We start from the raw sequence: 24251 nt of genomic DNA, 5'->3' as shown, positions 1-24251 counted from the left end.
GGTTGAAGAAAACAAGACTACTAGTGCTGTACCTCTGAGGTAATGAAGTGATGAGTAGCCAAGGGAAAACAAGTAGAAGATATTAGATACACAATCAATGGCAATTACAAGTGATACTGAAGGCTTTCTGAGAGGGCAAATATAACTCAGATCATTTAGACCTCAGTTCACTTTTAATGTCCTCAGTATTTAGCAAAGGGAAAGAGTTGGATGGAGTTGTTATCAGTCACACTTCCTACTTATGTGGCTGTGAAAACAAAGATAACACAAGTTAAAATGAAAATCCATTAAAGGCAGTATCTTAAAAGAGAAGCTGAAACTTCCCAGAGTTTGTCATCTGTTAAATACATGTATGCAAATGGGGTAGTTAACTGTTTAATTATTTTATGTGTTTTTCTGCTGGATAAATGATCGCTTGTCTCAGGGTCTGAGAGTACAGTTTTAGCGGTCCACTTTTGAAAATTTGACCCAGATAGTTGTACAGAGCATTTGCTTTAGCTGAAAAGCATTCTACTAAATTGCCCTTTTATTCTATATTTAAAGATTTAAAAGTACTATGGTTCAGATGCCACTGACTATGGGTACATGATTATATTGAAATGTATATTTTTTTCTGTAAAGTATTTAATCCATTATTTATCCTCTTTGTTTAAATTGTTATTGCTTGTAGTCATTATCGTTCTCTGAGGGTACTAAAACAATAGCACCAAGCGGACAGCGTTTCGTGAGCCTGTCAAAATGGCAATATGTTTTACATTACCCAAGTGATGTGTGTTCAGTTGGCTACAAGCGTGCCCTACCCACTGTATGAAAGGGGCTGCAGCTTGTGAGCCGCTGTATCAACAAGCTGAATCATGATCACAGTCCACTCACCCAAGGAAAACATGCTCTTTCTTTACTGAACACAAGAGTTTTGTGTTTTCTCATTAGGAACTAAAACTGGCATGAATCTACTAAATGAATCTTTTTTTACCTAAGAGAAGTTCTGTTTGTGCCGTAATTGTCTAGGGTTATGTGTGGATTTTGGCAAAATCTATTGGTTTTTCCTGAGGAGAGATCTTGAGGTAATTTCGGAATGGGATGGGTTCTGTATTTATTTTTGCCTAACTCAATATTGACTAAATGAGAAGAAAATATTGATCACAGCTTTTAAAAGCAGCTAAAGATTTTAGGTGAGACATTTATAAAAGGCTTGATTTGCAAAGAACCAGCAAGAGACGTCCCAAGTAAGGATCATTGGCTAGGCATGCTAATCAACCAGCAACTCAAGGGGCTTGTTAGAGATTGCAGTCTGCAGGCTGGCAGATCCATGTTGTAGGTAACACAAGGGGCGCAGGAATAAAATGCTCGTATTCATTATCTATTACCATTTTCTACAAAGACAAATGGATTCTAACATAATTAATTTTGAAAGCTTAAGTGATCATGTGAAGTTAAGTTTGATCTCCTAATGGAAGGGTATCAAAATATCAATGAGCTGGAAGAGTATTTTAAAGCTAGAAAAATTGTCAAGAACAGCTGAAATATAAGGGAAAAAAAATACCTAAAAATCTAGACAGTTAACCTAGAGGCCATTTAAGAAGCAACACACATGTTGGAAGAATATACAGCTTTGTACCTCTTAGGTTTAAATTTACTTGACACAAACACAGGCATAGACACAGTAACATTTCTTTTTGTTGACTAAAGGAAGTGTTGCCATGCAGTAAGGAGTTAACTAGAGTTTTCAAAGCAATAAAAAAAGGGAGTCACTCCAGCTCCACTGCAAATAAATGGGTATTGAACAGTCCATTACCTCCAGAACTCCCAGAAACTTAGCTGAGAACGCAATATTAGATGCACTGGATGCATGTGAGAAGAAAAAAGGGTAAAAAGACGATATGAAGATCTGGGTATGAAGTAACTTATTTGGTTTTGCACAATCTGAAGCAAGAATTGTTGCAAGGAAAGAACGGCATAAAGAAAGGAAATAACAAAATAACAGGAAAGGTAAATAAAAATGCGGTGGTAAATAATACCACTGGATATTATTCTATTGTACAAATCAGTCTAAAAGAAATAATAGGAAGTGATATTTTTAAGACGTTCCTTAGTGGGAAATTTAAGCTTGTTTTGCCCAATATGGAACTCATTGGTGTGCAAGTAATCAAAGATGGGGTTCAGTTGCCTGAACATAGGCATGTAGTCCATTTCAGGTGATCTAGGACATCTCTGCAGGACCAAAAAATGTGACACAGTACATGAGAGACTTGTGGTATTCCACAGCAGCAGCTGAAGGCTAGGCAGTATATCCCGGGGTATATAAAGTGGCACGAGATGCTTGTGCTTAGACAACTGAATCCTGCCCTAAGTAATTCAAGAAATGTAAAAGCGGAGATCTTTATTAGCCTGAGTTGTCCTGGTGAAAACACTTTTAAGGCAATGATGCAGGAAATCATGAAAATGTGGATGAAGACATATAATAAGTCCAAGCAAGCTTGACTTCTGGAGTCTGCTGACTTCAGGAGAAGCTGGATCAGGTCCCAAAACTAAAAGCAGCAGCCACGCCTGGAGTTTAGCAAGTTCCTAATGTAGTATCTTTCTTAAGTAAGATGGATTTTTAGAATTAAAGGCCTGTAAGCCAAACCTCTGTTCTGAAGAAACTGATAAATAGCTTAATTAGGCAGAGACTAGCACAGCACTTGGATAAGCGTAGCTTGGTAGGGTCAGACCAGCATGGGTTAGTCACATCTCTGCAAATTTTTAGTCTTGGAAAAGTGAATACCGAGGCTGAAAAGGCTGACCTGATGGACACAATTTATTTGAATAGTCCAATATATTTGGAAAAACTCATTCTTGAAGACTGTTGGGTGAAATAATCACAAGCAAATAGCAAAATAAGACCTTTGTGGAACCTAGATCTGGAATTTTAATTCCTTCTCATTTACCGTATTTGGGTTAAAACTGTGCCCTTTCTCTTTCCCAAGGGAATCCCAGGGAAGCAAATGAGACTCTGAGATCTCTAGTCCCTGAGACTTGGAGCATAAAAGAATTTGCCTCTTCCTTTCCTACTCAGCCATTACAAATCTCTTGACTTGTAATTCTAAAACAATGTTATTTAAAGAACCACTTGCCCTCTCCTTCCTTCCCCATGATGGGGGCCAATATTATGCTACTTATGATGAAGATGGGTTTTTAAGCCACTTCATGTACTTTCATTCATTATCTTTTAGGATTTTTAAAGCTTAAAAAATAGCTATTCAGAACATGTGTGGCAAGTTTCAGGTGCTCTAATGCTTATTTACATTTACAAGAAAATAATGAAAGTCATGAAGGTCTGTTGTCAGCTGCAAGTGTAATATTAGCTCAGCTAGCAAACAGCATTCAAAAACAATAATACACAGGTATCTAATTAGCAAGAGTAACTTGTAAACAAAGCAGCAGTAAAGTGGCTACCACCTCTCCATCCTTGAGATCATACTCTCAAATTGTTTTATCAACAACTTGTGCAGCATTCTGGAAAAGGCATTGTGTTTGGTTGCTTTTGAACCAAGAGGAGCATATGAAGAAAAAGCCCTGCCAACATACAGAGATTCTTTTTTTTGGCGGGATCTAGACTTCTTAATCACTGCTGTGGTATCATAAAGGAAATGAGGCAGCTGACAAGAAATGAATTCATGCCATGGTGTTTTGGATTGGAATTTGGAAAACAGAGATGGAAGTGTTTGCACATTCCTGGATAGATACAGATGGCCACAGTGGAGCAAAATTCAGTGACAAAACCTTTGTCTGACTGCTTGGGTTTGCCATTATTTCATTTTGCTTTCTCCCTTCCTGAGGTGGCAGTATGTCTTGTAGAACAACTTGAGCTTGTTTTGAGTACTGGCAGAAGCATTTCCAAATAACTAAACCTTTGACAGCTTAATATTATTTATTTTATTGACAAAAGGAGGGGAGGGTGTCAAGGCAAAAAACATAATTGCGATGGATTTCACATTAGAAATATTTAAGACGTTGAGACTGAAAATCAGAGGGGATTTGGAATGCCTTATGAATGACAGAAATTAAGAGTAAATGTAGATACGATGTTTTCATGGACCACAAAACAATCATGAACTTGCAAATGCTGAGGTTTTAGTTTGACTTTAAAGTAGAATTTTGATGAAGGCTTTGTTAGTGAATGTGTCTTTAATTACTTTTTTTTCTCTCCATTGTTCCCATTTCAGATGATCATTCTCGAGTGAGATTGCAGCCCATTGAAGGAGAAACAAGTTCTGATTACATCAATGGAAATTATATTGATGTGCGTATACTGATGTAGTCAACAACCTTAACATTGTATTCAGTCAAAGAGAGAGCTCTTATTATTCTCACGTTATTCATAATTTGTAATAGATATCACAGCTAGTATCAGCTGCTAAACATTGTTGGAAAGTACTATCTTTGGAAGCTAGGTGTAAAAAGGAAAAAAGAAAGCCCCAAAGGTTTTGTCAATAAGCAAATGAAAGGGGTCATTTCCTCCAACTGCCACGAGACTGAAACGTTGCCAGCAACACTGTATGGCTACTTTGCCTGCTGCTGCTTATATGGGCTAACAAAATGTTATTTTCACTTTCTGTCAACAGCTTGGCATCATTCCACATTTAAAAGAAAGCTGTTTGCATATTAATGTGACAAAACTCTGTAATGCCTAATGCAGAGATTTGCAATCTCTTGTCATCTCTGCACTTTTAAGTCGCCTTCAAAGTATATTCTGCAGCTGTTAACCAGTACTTCTAATGCAAGCAAGACATTTCATTAAATATGTAGGCTGTTTAATTATTGAAGGTGGCTTCTTTGTTCATTCTGCATCATGTTACCTTAATGTTTTACATTAGAATAAATTCTTTAAGAGACAAGGTGGTTTTGGTAAAAAGAATGAACTCAAAAGTAGAATTGAAAATCATTAGAAAGTCAATACTATCTAAAGCCACAAATCTATGGATAGCAAAGATAATCATTTTATTGTTTACATGGAGTGCTGGATGTTAGGCTAAGTAAAACCAGTGTTGCTTCATGGGAAACTGCATCTGCTAAAGATTTCTTGTTCAGCAGTGGCATCTTTGAAAAATGGTGTCACATTTTACAGTTCAAATTTAATCACCAGTATGAAACAGGAATGTAACAGATGTTTTTCTCAGAGCATGGACGAACTAGAGAAAAGTAGGTGCTTCATCTGTAACAATCCGAAGTCCAAAGTTGTAGCTTTCTGAAGATACCTCCTTCTGTTGATGTTTATTAGCGTGTTCAGAACAGTTAAATTAAGCTCAGATTTCTGCTCAGTCCCCTGCTGTTTGAAAGAATAGTACAGTCACCAAGAGGTAAAGGCGCATATGGAAATATATTTAGTTAGACATCTCACTAAACTCTGAAGGGATTAATCTGTCATGAAAGGGAAGAGAGAGATTGCATGGGAGACCGAGATTTGAATTTACTTTCACACTTTCTCCAACATTCAGGATTGTTCTCATTTTAGGCTACTAGTATGTTCTTGTGTCAGATTTTGATCTGACTCTAAAATATTAAAAGTTGTGAGGAATGAGGATTTGGACCATACCGTCTCATTTGAAATACTGATAAAATAGCTGCATAGCAACCTTTTTTGCTTCATGGAAGTACAAGGGGATGGAGAGAATGTGGCCCTAAAAAAACAGTGAGTGGGCACCAAAAAGTTCTCTCCCTTGTCCTCAGCTGATGGCTTCATTGCAAAGTTTGGAGGACTGCAGACATCTTCCAAAGACAACTTTACCACAAAACACAGCATTTTTTGGTTATAATCTTGCTAGTCAGGTTTCTATTAGAAATGCTTGTTTTTCTATTATAGAAGCAGCTGCAATTTTACTCTTGCATATGGTTATTAGTACAGTTGTCATGTTGTCAGAATAAACATATTAATAAGGGAATGGCACCATCACAGACACTATGAAATTTTCTTGGATAAAAGAGAGAGGGGCAATGGTTATGCTGTACTTTTACCAATGCATTTTTGCACTGGGAAGTGGAATTGTTTGATCCCAGCCACTAGGGATATTAGATAAAACATAGCAGCAAAAAATCAACTCTGTAGCTACCTGAACACTTCTCAGTTCATATAATTCCAGATTTTGCTTCAACAGCATGTAAAGGAATCAATTCTGTAATTCATGTTACTCTTCCTGCAGTATTCAAGGTATATTCCGTCGTTTTGAGTCTTTCCCACCTTGCATCACTACAATGCCCCTTGCTCTTTTACAAAGAAATTGCAATGGCATGCAAGCTGCAGCTTTAAGTTCTTCCTGTTGATGACTGACAAGACATCATAACCATTATTAAAAGATTAGCACTGATATAACTGAATTTATCAACATACTAGTGGATGATCTAAACCTCTGGGGACACTCCCATCACATCAGAAACTCAAACACTATAATAATGGTATTGTTCCCTATTGGCAATCTCTTCAATGTTGCCAAGAATCCGTAGAGTATTAGTCTTTATTGCACGGCCAGCTTGTGATTAAGTTGCTCTTGTCATCAGAGAAACATTGATTTGTTTTATGTTCTTCCTATTTAGATGTGAACAAGCGTATTCATACCAAAACATTTAGTCAAAGAATTTACCCTCCTTTTTACTGTTCAGAAATAAAACATAAACAAATCTCAGTGGACAGGGTGAACATCCCCCACCCTTCCCCAGGCTGAATGCAAATCTAGCATTCTTTGGCTGTTAAAAAAGGGATAGGCTTTGCACTCAGCAGCAATAGCTTGGAGGTAAATCTCGGCTTCCATGAGCATCTGATGCCATTAGCTGCAAGTGCTAGAGAGGAGTTCATGCTGTTCATTTTCAGCAGAGCCAACAAGGGACTGAAAGAACATATTACTTCTGTCCCCTAATGTACAAAGCTGCAACTTAAGTATCTTGCAGAACACACGTTTGCTTCTTGTTCCCCTTCTCCTTTGCACTTCCCCCACTGGAAGGAATTTTTACATCTAATAAGTTATCTGTATTGTTGTGATTTTTACTGATTACTACTTTAAATGAAGTTTCACTCATAGCAATGTAGCCAAGGTGCATATTGCTTATAATTTTTTTCAATTTATTTTAGGGTTATCATAGACCAAATCACTACATTGCTACACAAGGTAAGTTTATTACCCTTTCTTTTTGGTTATGTGAGGCAAAGAGGTTTTTATACTTGGATTGCAGTTTGTACTCTCTAATATGCGTTCTTGCTATAGTTAATATCCAGGACAGAGTAGGCTCAATCACTTAGGTAGAAGCAAGCAAACTGAATTATTATCTAATTTTCAGGTATGTTGAGTAAGCAGTCTTTTACTTTTGTGTTCAAATAGGTTTTGAGTAGAAAAGCAAAATACATCCTTTTTGGCAGAAGCTACTCAACGTGTGAGTAGTGAATTTTTCAGCTCATGAAAAAAGAAATAAGTCATGGTAGAAATATTCAGTAAACTTTTCAGAGAGACAATAGTGTCATGAAAATGTATGTTCTCTTAATTGTTCAATGATAACTAGGCTTCAGGTCCTTAAAATACAATTCACTTCAGTTAGCAAGTTTTAGTAGAGGACTCAAAGACATATTACGCTTGCAGGGGGATTCTTCAAAGGGATCTAGAGAGACAATTTTACAGGCCATCATTTAAAAGCTTGCTTGTGAACAAGAACCTATTCCTTTGTCAACATGCAAATTAATTTTCAATTTGTACTTGTCTTCAAAGACATAATTTGCCCATTCTCTTGCAGTTCTTATTTATTTTTTGGTCAAATTCAGAGCTGGAACAGGTAGAAAAGATGAGTCTTCTGTGACTGCTTAATCATAATATTGAACAATATGCCAATCTCCTGCCTATGCTTGGGTAGCATACTTGTGAAAATTTGATTGCTCCTCCACTCCTTAAAGGGAATCTTCTCTGTAATAGGTATTCTATGACAGAGCTTCCTGCATTTGCCGGGGGATCTGAAGAAGTTGAGCAACACCCACATACGTTATTTCAACACATGCCCAACATTTAAGAGAGCCAGCTGGAGTACTGAGTATAGTATACTCTGAATAATCTTGGCATATGTTGGATTTAGAGGTCATATATACTTTTTAATGACTTTTTATCAAAGCAGAGAAAACATTGGCCATGTCAAATAAGAGCTCTTACAGTGATTTCAGTTGTCCCCTTAGTAACCCAGAGTCTGCAGCCTCCAGTCCCCACTCCTACCAGTGGAAGGCTTTGTATCTCTACCTTTCTGTACTTCAGCTCTCAACAGTCCCAGATGAGGTGCTACTTTGTGTCAGATGACGGGGGACGGGACAGAGATCTTATTTCTAGAACTGCTTCGCTACTGTCGATATTACACTTTTAGACCAGAATTAGAATTTGTGATCTTAGAATATGAGCCATTTAAATGTGCTGCTTCTACCACTTCTGCTACCCACCCACCACATTCCTCAGTCCACAGTCTTTCTACAGATGATCCAGACAGGAAAAAACTAGGACAAAAATGCAGCATTTGCTTGATTCCCTTTGGGCTTTTACACCCTCCTCTTCTAAGAAGAAATGGATCACTCCATTTAACCTTTAGCTAATGGTGCTGTTGTTTTTCACCTTTAATTGAATCCTAAACTAAAAAGATACACAGCTGGTATTTTACTTGCTGTTTGTAATGCAGTTGTTTTCATCAGGAGGTTCTCCAGAAGATCTCCCTGGCAGCTTTCTGATAGACATATGAGATCCCTATCTTAAGCAAGTATAAATGCACTTTTATCACTCATCGTAATACTTGAATAGCAAATACCAAGCTTGAGGGTTTTGTACTTTCAGGTCTTAAAGCCAAGTATGTAATAATGTATGAATAACATACTGAAAGTCTGCATACCAGATCCACCAGCAAGTCCCAACAGTTTCTTTTTCACACTTCTTCCTGATACGGTGTCAAGAAGTACCTAGTCAAGAAGGAGAATAAGAGGAGTAGAAGAAGCAAGTCGTCTTCTAAGATGTAACGGATATATGACTGTTTCAGCTGTCATTCTTTGGGGTGGGTCCCATCAGTTTCTTCTGTGTAGGTGCAGCTAAGTGCACACAGGGATGCCTAACCCCTCCCATGGTGCGACGAGTGAGAAACTGTGTCTCTGAAGAATATAAAATTCATTTCTAAATGGGCATAAAATTTGGAGCAAATTCAAAATAATGTGGCTGTAAGGTTTTTGGTAGATTACATCTTTCACATCTTATTTTTTAAGGCCAGTTGGGAAGCAGATTTGTATCCTAATTTTGGAGGAGTGAAGAGCACTGATCTCAAAAGGTTTATGTATTCTCTCTGGCTCTGTCCCTAGCCTGATGAAGAATCATGAGAAAGTTTCTTTTCCTTTCTGTCTCTCAGCTTTCCCATCTGCAGAATAGGCTTAAAAATACTCATCTGCTTTTTATAGTTCTCTGCAATGTCCTGATGGATGCAGCTGTGTAAAGGGTAGTTAGTGTTATTCTCCAGTACCCCAGCTTCCTGACAAAGCCTTTGCACAGTAGTAACACTTCCAGTAAGATGCAGTCTCTGTCTTTTGCAAAGGTGATAAGGTAACTGGGAATAATCTCTAAAACTCCTTTCAGGTTCTATATTAACTATGAAAGACATTTGTTTCACGTCAGACAGACTGTGCCTCTGTATGTCTTCTTACTAGTAAGCCTGTCATGAGCAACGGCTTGCAGTATAGCCAGTGATGTTCCCACTCTGTTTTAGAACATACTTTCATATAGATACATATAAACACATCAGTGCGGTGCAACAGTTAAGCTGCATGTTTCATTCCCTTGTTATCTCCTTCATATCAGTCTTTAAATAACTTTTCCTATTCTCCCTTTTCTCCTCCACCACAGCTTTCGCAGGTGCACATGCCTATTGTTCTTTGAAGGAAAATATCATTACATGAGTCACTTTTAAATCTCTGAGGAGTTAGAATGATTGATATTTAGTTTTCCTATGTTCTTCTTAAGCTGCATTCAACATATCAAGTGTTAATGAGCAAATATAATTGTTTGAAGTGAAAAAGTGGCAAATTTGATCAGTTTGTAATAGACTACCAATCTGCTTTTAACAGAGCTGGGAGTTGCATAATCACCTGTTTATTAAAGTGTTTCTGTCTTCCATACTAACCAGAGTTTGACATACAGACTGGTTTCTTTCCACCTTGGAATTCACAGCATCCTGGTGCTAACTTGAATTAGGGGGAGAAACATTTTTCATAAGACTTAACTAATGGAGGCTTTCTCAACTAATAATCAAAAAAAGGTTTTACTTCCATTTTAAGAGTAATAAATTCAGAGTGTGCGATTTCATTTATAAAATTAACATCAATTTTCCTTTATGTGATAAGTATAATGTGAGTGGTAGACTGAATTTACAGCTAATAAAGACTTTTGGTGATCTGCTGTAATTGGCATCAACAGATGGGATCCGCACCTGAGTCACCATGATTAAAAATAATCCCTCGTCACAGGCCGGGATATTGGGTCATCCAGAACCTGCAAGCTGGTGCAATTTAAAACTTGCTATTTTGTTTTATATAGCCCCTGTTCCCATGGATATAATTATTTAAATTTTTTTAATAGCAGAATGTTTTTTTAATAGCAGAATGTTGAGCTCTTGTATGATCTGCTCAATTTGCTGGCAGCTAGGGTTTTGTTTCCAGAAGTTAGGTAATCAATGAATTTTAACCAGGTCTTTTAGTAAGACTTAGTAAGGTTGAATATCTGAATGATACTTACTCTCACACACACTGCTGGATGTTCTTACTACTGGATGGCTGTTGTTGGTCTTGCATCTTACCTTGATTACTAAGCAGAAAAAGTAACCTTTTTTGTATTTACTTGTTCTGTATCCTCTGAAGTTTATGTAGTTAACTGAGCTATGACTTAGCTTCTTTTAGCAAGTCTCTGTCAAAGGTTTTGTAATGCTTCCTCCACCACTGCACCAGCAACTGTAGATTATGGGTGACAAATGAATGTTAATGTCTCATGGCTTATTGCCATTTCCGCTAGGGCTGGTTTCTGAGCAGGTCGATCATGTGTGAAACAGCGGTTACTCACACGCAAGTCGCACGTCTTCATATATGAAGTATATTCATTTGTGTATCTCAAACTTTTGAATCCTCCCCATGGTTCAGATTGTCTCTGCTTGCTGCAGCATGCAGAGGAACCAGATCTAAAGTGTTTTGTGGAGTACTTCAGAGCATATCTTAATGGCTGTAAAAAGTTACTCTTGAAAATAAAGAAGCTTTAGATGTAATAGCCTTTCAACCTCTTTTTTTTCTGTATCCAATTGTAAAGCAGGTGCTAAACTGTTTCACTTTGTGTATTGCTGATTAGGAGGCAGACATCAAGTCAGGTTTCAGTCAGGAGGAGTGTTTTAGGTATGAGTTACAAACTTCTGAAAATAAATATTTACAATGGAAATGTCTACAGTCTTCACTAAGCAGCATAAACTTACTGCTGTAATAACCCCTTTCATATTGCATCTCTTTTCTGCAAAATATGTGTCTTTCTTCCACACATGACTGTATGTGTTGCACGAACATTTTAATAAGGGTTTTCAGAAACAAAAATACATTTCCTTTCTAACTGAAAGTTCCCTTTCAGGCATCTGAAGCAGAAATATTGCTTTGAATAATAACAATCTTAACTTCCTTGGCATGTTTTTAGTTTATATGTTGCAAAAAGTTGTCAGAAGTATGGCAGTGTGGAAGCTCTAAACTTCCCTTTACAAAGAAACTTTTGCTGCCATGGTTTTAGCCTCCAGATGAAAATTAACATTTGAAATTACTTCAGGGAGAATTGGAAAACAACAAAGCAAGATAGTTCTACACAATTTTTCAGCTTTATATATGCTGTCATTTATGCAGGATGGAGGGTAGTCAGGCTGGTTTCCTGATACATATAAAAAGTGATTGAATTCTATACACCTGTATTAATCTTGAAGATTCAACTGTGTTTGATGCTGTTCTTTACTTCCTAATCATCAAAACATTAAAAAGGTGGTTGAAGCCATCTGTCTTCAGTGAATGAGACAAACCCATTCTTAAACACTATGTTGAATAGATGAGGCTTTCTAAAACATGTCTTTCACCTCTTTTGCAGTAGCGGTGACAAATGGCAAAAAAGTTACTTTTTTGTCCCACACCCAAATGCATACAGAAGTAATAGACCCTTTATATATAGAAATTATATCTCCAGGTTATATTGTGAAGCCATATGGCAAAATTCTCAAGAGCTTTCTTACTACCATTTCCCACCGAAGGCTGATGATAACAATTACATCATTTGAGCAACTTTTAAAAGTTGGTCCTTTTACTATGTTGAGGATGAAAAGAGAGTATGTAGTAAAAACTGGTAACTATCAAAGACAACACTTTCCAACAGTTGCCACATTACGGTACATGAGAATACCAGAGCTTATCTCTGCCTCTTTGTTTCTAACAGGAGATGTTAGTGATAACTGTGTTAGAATAGTTATCTTTCACCATTTTCATGATTCTTATATTTTTCTGTCTTTGGAATGAGATGCCTCTGTTGCTTTCCATTCAGTGTAGAAGGCTGTAAAAGGCAGAGCGTAGTTTTCTAATAAATACGGAGGCTCTGTTGCAGCGTGTCACTTCTCTGAATCTTTGTGTGTAAACCTGTTGAAACAGGAGCATTGGAGAATTGCTGATAAATCCATTACTAGGTAAAGCCACTTACATTCTTCTTTACGGATGTGTGGCTACATTTTGCATAAAATACACGCCTGCCTTTCATAAACCTTTGGAAATTCTTTGAAAGTACAAACAAGCTCTAGAAATTATACTGAATAATTATTTTATATTTATTTGCTAATATAAATTCCCACATTCCATGCAGGCTGTTCTTTCACTTGCTTGTTAATGTGGCTTGTGAAACAACAGTTTGAGAAACTGATGGTTTTTCTGTAGTCCATTGTCAAAGCCACAGAAGAAAAAGCAATCCTTCTACCCTCTCCCCTGCAAAATTTAAGCAGCAAGAAATCAGACATCAAACATCAGACAAGGTCTTCAGAGTGTATAGACGTCTCTGTCTCAAAGGCAAGGTATTGGTTTGATTTCTCTGCTCTGAAGTCAGTCTAGAATAGCTACAACAGACATTTGCATATCAGAATTAAGAAGTAAGAGAAAGGAGAGACTACATTAATTAAGTAGACAAAGAGGTGAATCAGGCAAAAGGAAATTTTTCATGGTTGTATTGTAGAAAATAAAAGATCATGTGAAAAGTAATATATTTGTCCTCTTTTTAAAACTGTGACTGTAAAATATGTCCTGCAAACAAGGAATTTATGGTCTTCCTGAAACCCAATTGCTGAGCAAACTGTCCTTGTGAACCAAACACACTTTCAGAAAACAGCATTATGGAGGCAGCCATATATTAGTGTATTTGCTGCTCAGCCACCTAATTACCTAGTTTATGTACTAGAATACGTTTTTTTTCCTCCAAGGAAGATGTATACAATGTCACCCTTACAAATGTACCTCACATGTCTATATTTTTGGGGGATGTGAATTATGAAAACCTGATGTTTGGTGATAGGGTTTCCATCCTCGATAAAGAATCCGCCGTAGATTGGGCTTGATGGGGAAGGTACCTGGCACTCTTGACAGAGTACTGTTAACATGCCCATCAATGAGTGAAGCCTAATGCTAAAGCAGAAGAAGGACCAGAGAAAGGCAGTTTGTCAGGAAAATCACATAGTCAAAGATCTTTTTTTCTGTGAAGTTTATTTTCCAGCTGGTCTTCAGCAGCCTGGAGGAAGCTTGGCAGCAGGTGTAAGAAAGCTTTGAGTCTTCTCATTTGCTGGGAAAAAAAAAAAAAGAATGTAGCAAATTTACAGACAGAATGTATTTCAGAAACAAATGTATCAAGAAACAAATAAGGCAGCTTTTTTTTGCCTTGGCAGCGTATCCACATCTTTGAAACCTGTCATCTCCTCTCTATTCTGTATCCTTTGGTGGCAACTGAAATCTCCACATTGATATGGCCGCCACCAATGCACATGACTTACAGTCTGGGTGATTTTGAAGCACTGCCTTTGGAAAAAGAAAAGAAAAAAAGGTACAGGCTTATTGGATTAATTTCTTTCCTTCTCCATCTGTATTATTCCATGCAGTTGCATATTCAGAGGTAGACTTTGTGGAGATTCCCTCTGCTGCTGCTAAATCTCATTCTGTTGCAAGCATGCTCATGTTACTGTGTCTGTACTAAGCACAGATACGCCCCCCATGTTAGAATGGCTTTCCTTGTTTACAGTGTACATCAAATACTGCAGTATCCTATAAACCATAATAAAAAACAGAATTAAAAGGTTAGTGTTGCCTTTCCTACTTGAAGTGGTGAAAATAACCAATGTGCTCCCCAAAATAATGGTAAATAATACTGCTGAGAGAATTTTTTGTCATGCAGATTTATTTTTTACCATAATTATCTTGAAGTTAAAAGCAAAAATATTCAATACACATTTATTTGTTAATGACCTTCACATATAGCTTGATCTGACTAATATTTGCTTGATTCTGACTATTTCTATGAATGAGGAAGAAATGAATGTACCCAAGTTCTCCAGCCTTAAATAGAAAAATATGTTGTGAGTGATAGATCTCACTCATGAAATACCTATCAGGATAATAAATTATGATAAATTTGCTTTTTCTAGCATTTTTGCTTGTGCTTTAATGTAGACTAAATTATCTTGTTTGTTCATCTGGGTAAAGTGTTCATGTTAATGCATTTAAACTCCCAGTACAAGTTTAAAAAACACAGCATCTGAATATCTTACTCACAAGCCTGAGCAACATTCCTTCACAATAAGGTCCTTGGGGAAAAATAAAGAAACAAGTAGCCAAAATGAACTCATGTTATTGAGCTAGAGAATACTGATGATTTTATTACATCCTGATGCTTATGATTGACTCAACATGAAAATAGAAAGTAGAAATGGGAGAGAATAATTAGGTTCTTTTGTCCATTCCCTAAGGAACTTTCTACTGAAGGGAATAGAATGATCTTAAACTTCTCATCCATCATCAAAACTGATTCTGCATTACAAGTTGATATGAAGAACCCAGTCCAACAAGTCAATTACCTAAGATTTTTGAGTTGGAAATGTAATAGGCAGCATGTTTTTTGCAAAATAAATTCTGTATTTGTTAGTCTTCCCGAGCTCAGATGGGCTATTTAGAATGAGTGATTAATAGGAATTCATATTTCCATGATGCAAATCACTCTTATTGAGAAGAATGCACAAATTAGAAACTAAAACAGCTTTCTTACTAGAAAACACTGATTCAGCTGAACTGAAACTTTCTGTTGGACTGCTTTCACAGAGACAGTTTAGGTGCAAACTGTGGGCTCAAGGCTTCTGGAATAAGCCTTCAGTCAGAGCCGTGACCTCAGATGGAGAGCCAATACCTCATGTTCCTTTTTGATCTGAATTTCAGTTTCCCAGACGAGTCACCTACCATTCTCCCAACATGCTGAACTGTAATTAAATAATTAAATCTCTGCAGGCCATAGAGAGAAAGAGAGTCCATGTGTGAGAAAGGCCAACTCTGTTTCTCTGTAGCCAGTACACTCCGCTGGAAAATACATCAAGGACTGTAGTTACAATTATAGTTATTCAAAGTATTCCTGTTTCATAGCAGAAAAAACTGAAAACACACTCCCTGCAAGCCATTGCCTAGCAGTGCTCTCTTAAAAGCTGTGAGAGATAACAATTCAAGAATCTGGCCTTATTCAAGTATCCCACATAACCCTCACTAGGGGATCCCTAACCCCCAGGAGCGCTACACGTAATGCAAAATTTGGAAGATATTGGATTTATCCAGAATGAGAAAATGTTAATGACAGGAACAGGCCATTTAACATCCCTGCTGTGTGGCAAAGAAATTACATGAAAGAGTTCTTGAACTATGATGGATGAACTACATTAAACTACATCTACATTGTTTTGTTGGGTTTTTTAATTTCCTGCAGTTAAGATCAGAAAAAGTAGCTCTCTTGAATGACACAATGGTACATACCTGGCTGATACTACTATGTACGCAGCTTTTATTGCATTCAGCTTTGCCTAATCTCAAGCTAACTGGATAAATCTGGAGTGTTTCTCTTGCTGCTAGTTCCTATGTTCCTGGTCTGCAGTACTGCTGTGAGTAGTCAAAAGGTGTTTTGGGAATGTGCTATTTATTCTTTGGGAATTCATATGACATTTTCATTTTATTTTGTTGATATGGGACAAACTCAGCTAGTATTGGAAATTTAACCGTGGAGAAATGTCAATCAATAAGTGTGTAACACTTTATTAGATGGAAAGTTAGCTGGTAGCATTAGCTGTAGTGTTATGTCTTAAATAGCACCTGCCAAGACCGCACAAATAAAGTCTGTCTCAGACTTAAAAATATATGTAAGTGCAGCAATTACTTGTTTCTGAACATGGTGGAAATACTAATGCGGAACAGGGACCGGTAAGACTATTCAGAAATGGCCAGTGAACTGGCATATTGTGGCTGCCTTATATTATACCAAGCCTGTTCAGTTCATTCAAACCCTACCTTGTCCCTCAAGGTATGTTTGGATTGTGACTGTGAGGGGCATGAACACCTTTTTGTGTATTCATGGGCATTCAATATGTAATGCAGTTCCTGTGACAGTGGAGTTCCAGTCCCGGACTGGGATTTCTAGATGGTACCATAATGCAGACAAAATAATGCATAGAGATGTGTGCTGTTCCAGCCTAGTTATATCTGTATCAGTACAGAAAAGAAAATGCCATATGATATTCCAGAGAATAAATACCACATCCCCATAAAACTTTCTGACAATCCACAGAACCACTGCAGAATAGGATCAGACGAATGCCAACAAGAGAAATGATCCAGCTCTATCCCATAGTTGATGTGTATGTGTATATACACACACTTATAAAATATGTATTTTCAGTCTGATTATCTAGTTTTGTGGAATGAGCAATTTTAAAGAAAAAATTCTCTGGAATAATCAGTTTTGTCATTACTCAAAGGATGTATTTTTTAAGCATCTCTGTTAAACTGGGAATTAAGAATGGAGGGTTGTTTTTATTTTAGCTAGCTGTGAGATGCCTGTATTTCATAAAACAATAGGACTGTGGCTTATCACTGCTGTACACTGTAAGCAGCATGTTACAGGCCAAATGTTTTTATGTTCTTTCTACATTTGGAAAGAGATGGAGAATTTACAGGTCAATCTCTTCCTTTCCTTCATCCTGTGAAAGGTCTAGTGCTGACTTCTCTAAATATAGGGGGAGGTGGTACAGAAAGCCAGCCAAAGCTCTGGTCAGTCTCATGGGAGCTGTAGATAAAATTTCTACATGCACCTCAGTCACTTAGTAATCTAAGCCTTGTTGAAAGCTAATGGGACTTGAAAGCACTTCGAAAATTTCATTTTGTGAAAGCCAATTTTCACATATAGCACTGTGCAGGCAGCAGGGCTTGCTGACTGGCTAGCTTGAAGCAGGTAGGATTTAGTTTGTGCTTGAAAATCAGCCAATTACTATTCACTGTGCTGTCCCCTGGCTGATAATGAGAGAAGGCTATATTTTCCCTGAGTCAAAGGATACAGTAGAAAGCCTCTATGTTGCCAGTAGCTGCGTTGGGCAGGATTTGTCCCAATAAAGCATTTCAGCTTGCTTTATAAGCAGCGTTTTCATGAAATGTCAAGCTAACAAGATTCAGTCAGATCTGTTTCTTATTGACAATCCATCTAAGGTGAGGAAATAATGAAAGACACATTTTAAATTCATAGCTCAGTCCTGATTAACCCACTTGAGTGGAGCTGAGGTGACTTACTGTGGAATAGTCTTGCTGCATACTGTTTTCTTTTCTTTTTTCTTTTTTTTTTTCATTGTAAGGTGGTATTGTTGCAAAAGATGAAAAAAGAAATAGTGGGCTAGCTACACCTCAGATATAGACTCTGCATATATTTGATATGCACAGTATATTCTGAAGCCTGGGTTAAAAGTAGTGTTAGGAGAAACTGAACAGTTTTAATTTGTTTGTGAATTAAGTTCTGGTAGATTTCTTGCTTACAAAATTATGTTCTTTCTTACCTGACTATGAGTTAATTACTGCCTCTGCAAACAAGTGGCTCCTCTCTGCCATCTCTGAATCTACTACCATGGAGGAATCAGTTAAAATAAGGTTTAAAACTGAGGGGGAGGTTTTTTCTGTACCTCACATACAAGCAGCCGTAGCCTCAGGCTTCCTTGCTTGGGCTGCCTGCTGGCTTAACACACCTACAGGGAACCAACCGCATTGGAAGTTCATCCACAGCTTTGCTTATTTGGTTTTTTCCAAGGTGTCATGGTTTTAGCTGGGATAGAGTTAATTTTCTTCACTGCAGCTGGCACAGTGCTGTGCTTTGGACTTAGTATGACAATAATGTTGATAACACACTGATGTTTTAGTTGTTGCTGGGTAGTGCTTGTACTAGTCAAGGACTTTTCCAGCTTCCCATGCTCTGCCGGGTGCACAAGAAGCCGGGAGGGGAGGGGGCACAGCCAAGAAAGCATATTCAAACTGGCCAAAGGGATATTCCATATCATGTAACACCATGCCCACCATGACAACTGGGAGGAGCTGGCCGGGGGAGGGAGGCAGCAATTGCAGCTTGGGGACTGGCAGCATCAGTCAGCGGGTGGTAAGCGGTTGTATTGTCTGTGTTTCTGTTTTTTTCCCTTTTTCCCTTTTTATTACATTATCATTATTGTTATTAATATAATAATCATTATTATAATTATTTTTAATTTTAATTATTAAACCGTTCTTATCTCAACCCACAAGGTGGTTTTTTTTTTTTGCTTTTGCTCTTCCGATTCTCTCCCCCATCCCACGGGGGTGGGGGGAGTGAGCGAGCGGCTGCGTGGTGTTCAGTTGCTGAATGGGACTAAACCACGACAGTCCTTTTTGGTGCCCAACGTGGGACTGCGTTTCCACCCCTGGGGCAGTCGATTCCAGGTGCACTGGACGCCCCTCCAAGTAAAAGCAAACTGTGGCCTAAACTCTGCTGCCAGAGGGATGGAGAAAAATGCATTGGCGATATCAATTGTGGCATACCACTTGGCTGCCTTTGACTCCAGTTCGTACTGAAGTTCTAGCACGTCTGGCACAGCAGCACTCAACGGTGGAGTGACTTTGTTCAGGCCACAATAGTCTACTGTTCGCCTCCACTCTCCATTAGACTTCCGCACTGGCCGTATGGGACTGTTAAAGGGTGAGTGGATCTTCCTGATGACTCCTTGGCTCTTCAGTCAATGAATGAGCTCATGGATGGGGATCAGGGAGTCTCGGTTGGTGCAATAGTGCCGCCGGTGCACTGCTGTGGTGGCGATCGGCACCTGTTGTTCTTTGACCTTCAGCAACCCCACAACAGAAGGGTCCTTCAAGAGGCCAGGCAAGGTAGCTGTTTGATTTCCTCCGTCTCCAAGGCAGCCACACCAAAAGCGCACTTGTACCCTTTTGGGTCCTTGAAATACCCTCTTCTGAGGTAGTCTATGCCAAGGATGCACGGATCCTCTGGGCCAGTCACAATGGGGTGCTTTTGCCACTCATTCCCAGTTAGGCTCACTTCGGCCTCCAATACAGTTAGCTCTTGGGATCCCCATCACTCCGGCAATGCTGATGGGTTCTGCCCCTGTATAGTTTGATGGCATTAGGGTGCACTGTGACCAGTGTCCAACAGAGCCTTACACTCCTGTGGGTCAGATGCACCAGGCCATCGGATCCACACAGTCCAGTAAGCCCGGTTATCCCTTTCCTCCACCTGGCTGGAGGCAGGGCCCCTCTAGTCCCGATCGCAGTGTTCACAACTTACTTCTTGTAAATGTGAATCACAAGTGCCTCTGTTAAGATCAGAAATAAAATCAGCGCTTCTGCTCCTCTGTCTGGGGAATTGCTTACTGGAAACTGGAGCAGCACCTTTCCTGGAGGAACCCCCCTGAGCGATTTCTTTTCCTTGCAACTCACATACCTGTGCCTCTAGGGTCGAGGTAGGTTTTCCATCCCACTTCCTCATGTCTTCTCCGTGGTCACACAGGTAGAACCACAGGGTGGCCCATAGTGTGCATCCTCTGTCTTGAGCAAAGGGACGCTTACTCCTAATGGCTGAGATGCTGGTCTGTACAGGTGGGAAGGAGGATATATCCTCCTAGAGTTGCTGAAGCTTCTGGGACGGTTTCTCCACAGCTGAGACAAGGGAGGAAGAGATATTTGCTTCGTAATCCCGGAATCTATCAATCACCTCTGCCACTGTTGGTTTTATCAGGAAAGCCAGCAGGGCTGTAAAATTACAATACATCACTGCTGAAGATTACATAATAATTAATATTTGTAAGGCTAAAATTAGAAAATGCATTTCAAATGCCATCACAGTCAGCACTATAAGTCAAACGAAATAAAGTGATAAAAGCAGGAATGTGTTTATTCAGCTCATTACAGGTGTTTTGTTTAATTTCATTGAGATTTTTAAGTGCACAAAATGTCTGGGGCTGGGATATGCAGAAGCAACAAATAATTAATACTGAAGTATGGCTAGAAACCAGCAATTAATAAATAACACTGAAGCATTTATGGCCAAGTTTTGCCAGTACAAATGTCTGTTGCCTTTTAGTGTGCTGATTCCAACAGTCTCCTATAGGAGACTTCAGTAAAAGTGAATAGGTGCATGGCACTGGAGTACATTTTACCCTCGATGCTGTTTTAGTTTCTGGAACAGACTTGGGAGAAAGCTTCTAAAGTGTTAGAAGCAGCCAGGTTATATGACCTGGTTCTTCTTCATCATTATTTTCTTGACAACTTAATATATGAAAGACTGATCTGTATGCATTTGGATAGCTATTGGGGATTGGTCGGCACATATGGTTTAGTGATATCTTGACTACAGTTTTATCTCAGACTTAAAATATTATTCACAGTATTTATAGGAGCATACATACTGTGCCTAAGAAAACATACTCTTGTATAAGCCTGTACCGTCAATTTCAATATATACGTAATGGTAGAAAACAAATGTCTAAAGCTATTTTGAGATCAGTTGTTGCAGAAAGACAGCATGATCACTGCCTGAGTTTTTCAAGTTCATATAGCAGAGCTTTGTTCTGGACATCGCTGCCTCCATGGAGGCACTAAACCTTTAAGAACTCCTGGAAGGGGGAATGAAAGTTAAATGCACGCTACAATACCTGTTCAAAAAGCAGATGGTAAAGACTGTTCTTGCCAAATCAGATTATCAGCAACTGATCAGATCTTCAAGGTATCTTCCATTCAGAAACCAGCTCATTTGGGGACGGCGGAGATGAGCCAGCGTACAGCTGTACTGCTGTGTGGCAGTAGCAATGCAATTACAAAAAAATACTGAACTAGCAGTTTATCTTGCTAGTTGATTAAATCAGCACAACTGGGATCTGTCACTTTTCTTTATAGCATGCGGACTATTTTAGATGGAAAGATCAAAACATTTTATTATATTTTACTTTATGAAAAAGTGGAACCTAATCTTACTCTCCTTAGTCTACACCTGGTCACACAAAGAGGTATCAAGGTTTGCAGAGCTGCTGAACACTGACGAGTTTCCTGTGAGGTAACTGGGAGGCTGACAGAACTGAACACTTATGAAAACCTGATCACATAATGATGTGCCTGCAAATTCCTATTGATAAAATCCCAGGCACGTTGCCTTATTGAGTAGGGAAAAAATGTGTTTTGGTTAAGGGAGATATTCCTTTGCCTGCAGTCAGTGATACAGTTTAAAGTAACATTTAACTACAGTTTTCTACATAACTTTTTCTGAAAGGGAGTTTTGTTCTTACCTCTGAATTCTAGGACAGTTAAGAGAGCAAATAACATGCACTTATGGATTATCAGATCACTGGACTGGCAGAATATTAGTAACCCTGTAATTTTGCTTCCTCCTGCAAAATTCTCTGTAAGTTATCCTATGAACAGCTAGTCTGTCCCATTTAAGAGGTTCGTTAGGAAAAGGAGAATTCTTGACTTCTTAATCTATGAGGTTGTAGTCTGTTCCTCTGGTATTTTGAACAATTTCTGCTACATAATGGGTTTGGGATTTTTTTGACAGTGCAAAGGGAATCGTGGCTTTTTGCCTTTTTTTGCCGTGCAGCCATATCTGTTAGTAGGAAAACATTTACTGATTCTCAAGTTAATTTTGAAGGGATCATACACAGTAAAAAATGAGGGCTAAAATTCAGTTCCCTCTATGCAGGCATATTAGCTATTTGTCCTTGAGTAGTCAAGTTGTAGGCAGTCACACCAGCAAGCAGCAAGTTTTGCTTCAGTAGGAATTGAAGATAGTTGTCATTGCTACTGTTGTTACTGCTACTGCAGTAACCATTAGGTGTGGGGTCACTATTTTATAACCACCTCCTCATGTGGGGTGGATGCATCTACTCACCGGAAGGAGGTTTATTGCACTCTTTTCAAGATGGAATTTAACTGCTGCAGATATAAGTCTTGCATCTTGTCAGTCCGCTGGCTCTATCAACACATGCTAACAGCTACCACTACCCATGCAACTTCTCCCTGGGGAGCCTTTGGAGCTTAAAGGTATCTGTTAATTTTTTGGCACATTTCTAGCTTAAATATCTGTCACTGAATTTGGCCTCAGGTGGACCAAGCATTAGCTTGTGGATTTGGCTTTATACTGTAGAAAAAGGTTTTAGAAGCTATTTGTTCCTTATTTAAGCTACTTGCTTTTCTAAAAATTGAAAAATGACCAATAGATTTACAAGTCCCTTCTGAGGAAGTGCTGGGGACATTTCAGGATTCAGGTTTTACTTGTTTCTTTGTATGTTTACTTTCTTTCCTACATCTGAACACTTCTTCCTGTATTCTGGTTAGTTTATCATGTCCAAATTGATCATATATCCCAGTAGCAATACTAGTTGTTAGAACTGGGTCTCACATTAAAAGGCAGAAATAGAGGCTCTAGAAAGCTCTCTGTACAGAAGCAGCTTCCTAAGAGTTTAAACCATTCTTATAAGCTGTGTGATTTTCCATTTCCTAATCTGTTTGCATTCCCAGAGCAGCAACTAACAACTACTAGTAATACAACTAATGGTTGTGATATATACAACCCATCATTTCTGTTGAGTTTTTTCAATTATGCATTTAATTAGCTTGGGGTTTGGAGGGTAGATTTCGTTTTCTTATTTTCCTTTACTTTTCATCTTCTGTTTGCAGTATGTTGTTGATTTTTTCAAAGCAGTAATCTTTGATACCAACTACTATATTGTGTAGCTAATGGGGTAAGCTGCAGGCTTACTGTTAGGCAGCAGAGAGCCTCTCTTCAGACCTTCTCCTCCTGCAAGGGGGCAACTGCTGAGAATAACCTTCCTGCCTATTGTGCACACATCTGTTAAGTTGATGCTTAGAACAATTATTGGCTCTTTCTCTCCCTACCACAAGTCTCTGGAATCAAATTGTTCAGTTCTTCATGACAATAAATCCTCCAACCCTACATAGCCTCTAAGGCTTTTCAGTTCTGGCTGGATACAAGTAATAATTTATTCATATGTCAGAAAATAATTTGAAAAATGTCAAGAAGAAAAGAAAAATGGGGTAGGAAAGAATTACTTTCTGAGACTTTAAGGTAGGTTTTGAGGTGGGTTTTTTCCTTTCAGTGTCCTGAACGTGAAAGAAGTTTGGAGGTTACATGTAAGGATTGGAGAGGAAAAGCAAGAAAACACTTGAGAATACTTGAGGAGAGCAGGAAATCCTGTCAGGCATGTTTAATTATGATTGTCTTATCATTTGGATAGTAAGATGGAGAAGAGCATACTCAGCACTGCAGAACAGGACATTTCTTCTAGAAGAACATTTGGAATCAAGCTTGAAAGACTTGTTAGAGCTCAGGTCTTTCTCTGGCCTGATAAATGCTATTATTTTTTCTAAAGATTTCTCTTTTTCAGAATTTATTATCTTTTCTTAACAAGAACAACAAATTCAAAATCCTTAGGAAGAAATTAGTGTTTAGGTCCTCTCCCCAGTTGTAATTTGTGATTTCAGGATCTGAAATGTAGGAATCATTAAATCACAAGACAAATTATGCTGTCTGTAGGAAAAAAAAAAATCAGGAGTAAATTGTTGCGGGTTGTCCCAGAGCAGTCAAAAAGAAATGACTGTTACAAAGTAGGGCCCAACCATCTTGTAT

At 38.4% G+C, this 24251-nt stretch overlaps 1 protein-coding gene across 9 annotated transcripts in view; it reads left to right on the top strand.

The window, feature by feature from the left end:
• The window catches only part of PTPRM (protein tyrosine phosphatase receptor type M), a 495513-nt gene that overhangs the window by 435612 nt on the left and 35650 nt on the right, over positions 1-24251 (top strand). For all 9 annotated transcript variants that reach the window (XM_075084712.1, XM_075084711.1, XM_075084710.1 and 6 more), the window contains 2 exons: positions 4206-4282; positions 7103-7139. In XM_075084712.1, the coding sequence (XP_074940813.1) occupies positions 4206-4282; positions 7103-7139 (114 nt within the window). The remainder of the gene's footprint in view (positions 1-4205; positions 4283-7102; positions 7140-24251) is intronic.

Source organism: Phalacrocorax aristotelis, chromosome 2 (genome assembly GCF_949628215.1).
Source record: "Phalacrocorax aristotelis chromosome 2, bGulAri2.1, whole genome shotgun sequence".
In the NCBI taxonomy this organism is placed as follows: domain Eukaryota; kingdom Metazoa; phylum Chordata; class Aves; order Suliformes; family Phalacrocoracidae; genus Phalacrocorax; species Phalacrocorax aristotelis.
This window is presented reverse-complemented; position numbering and strand designations above follow the sequence as displayed.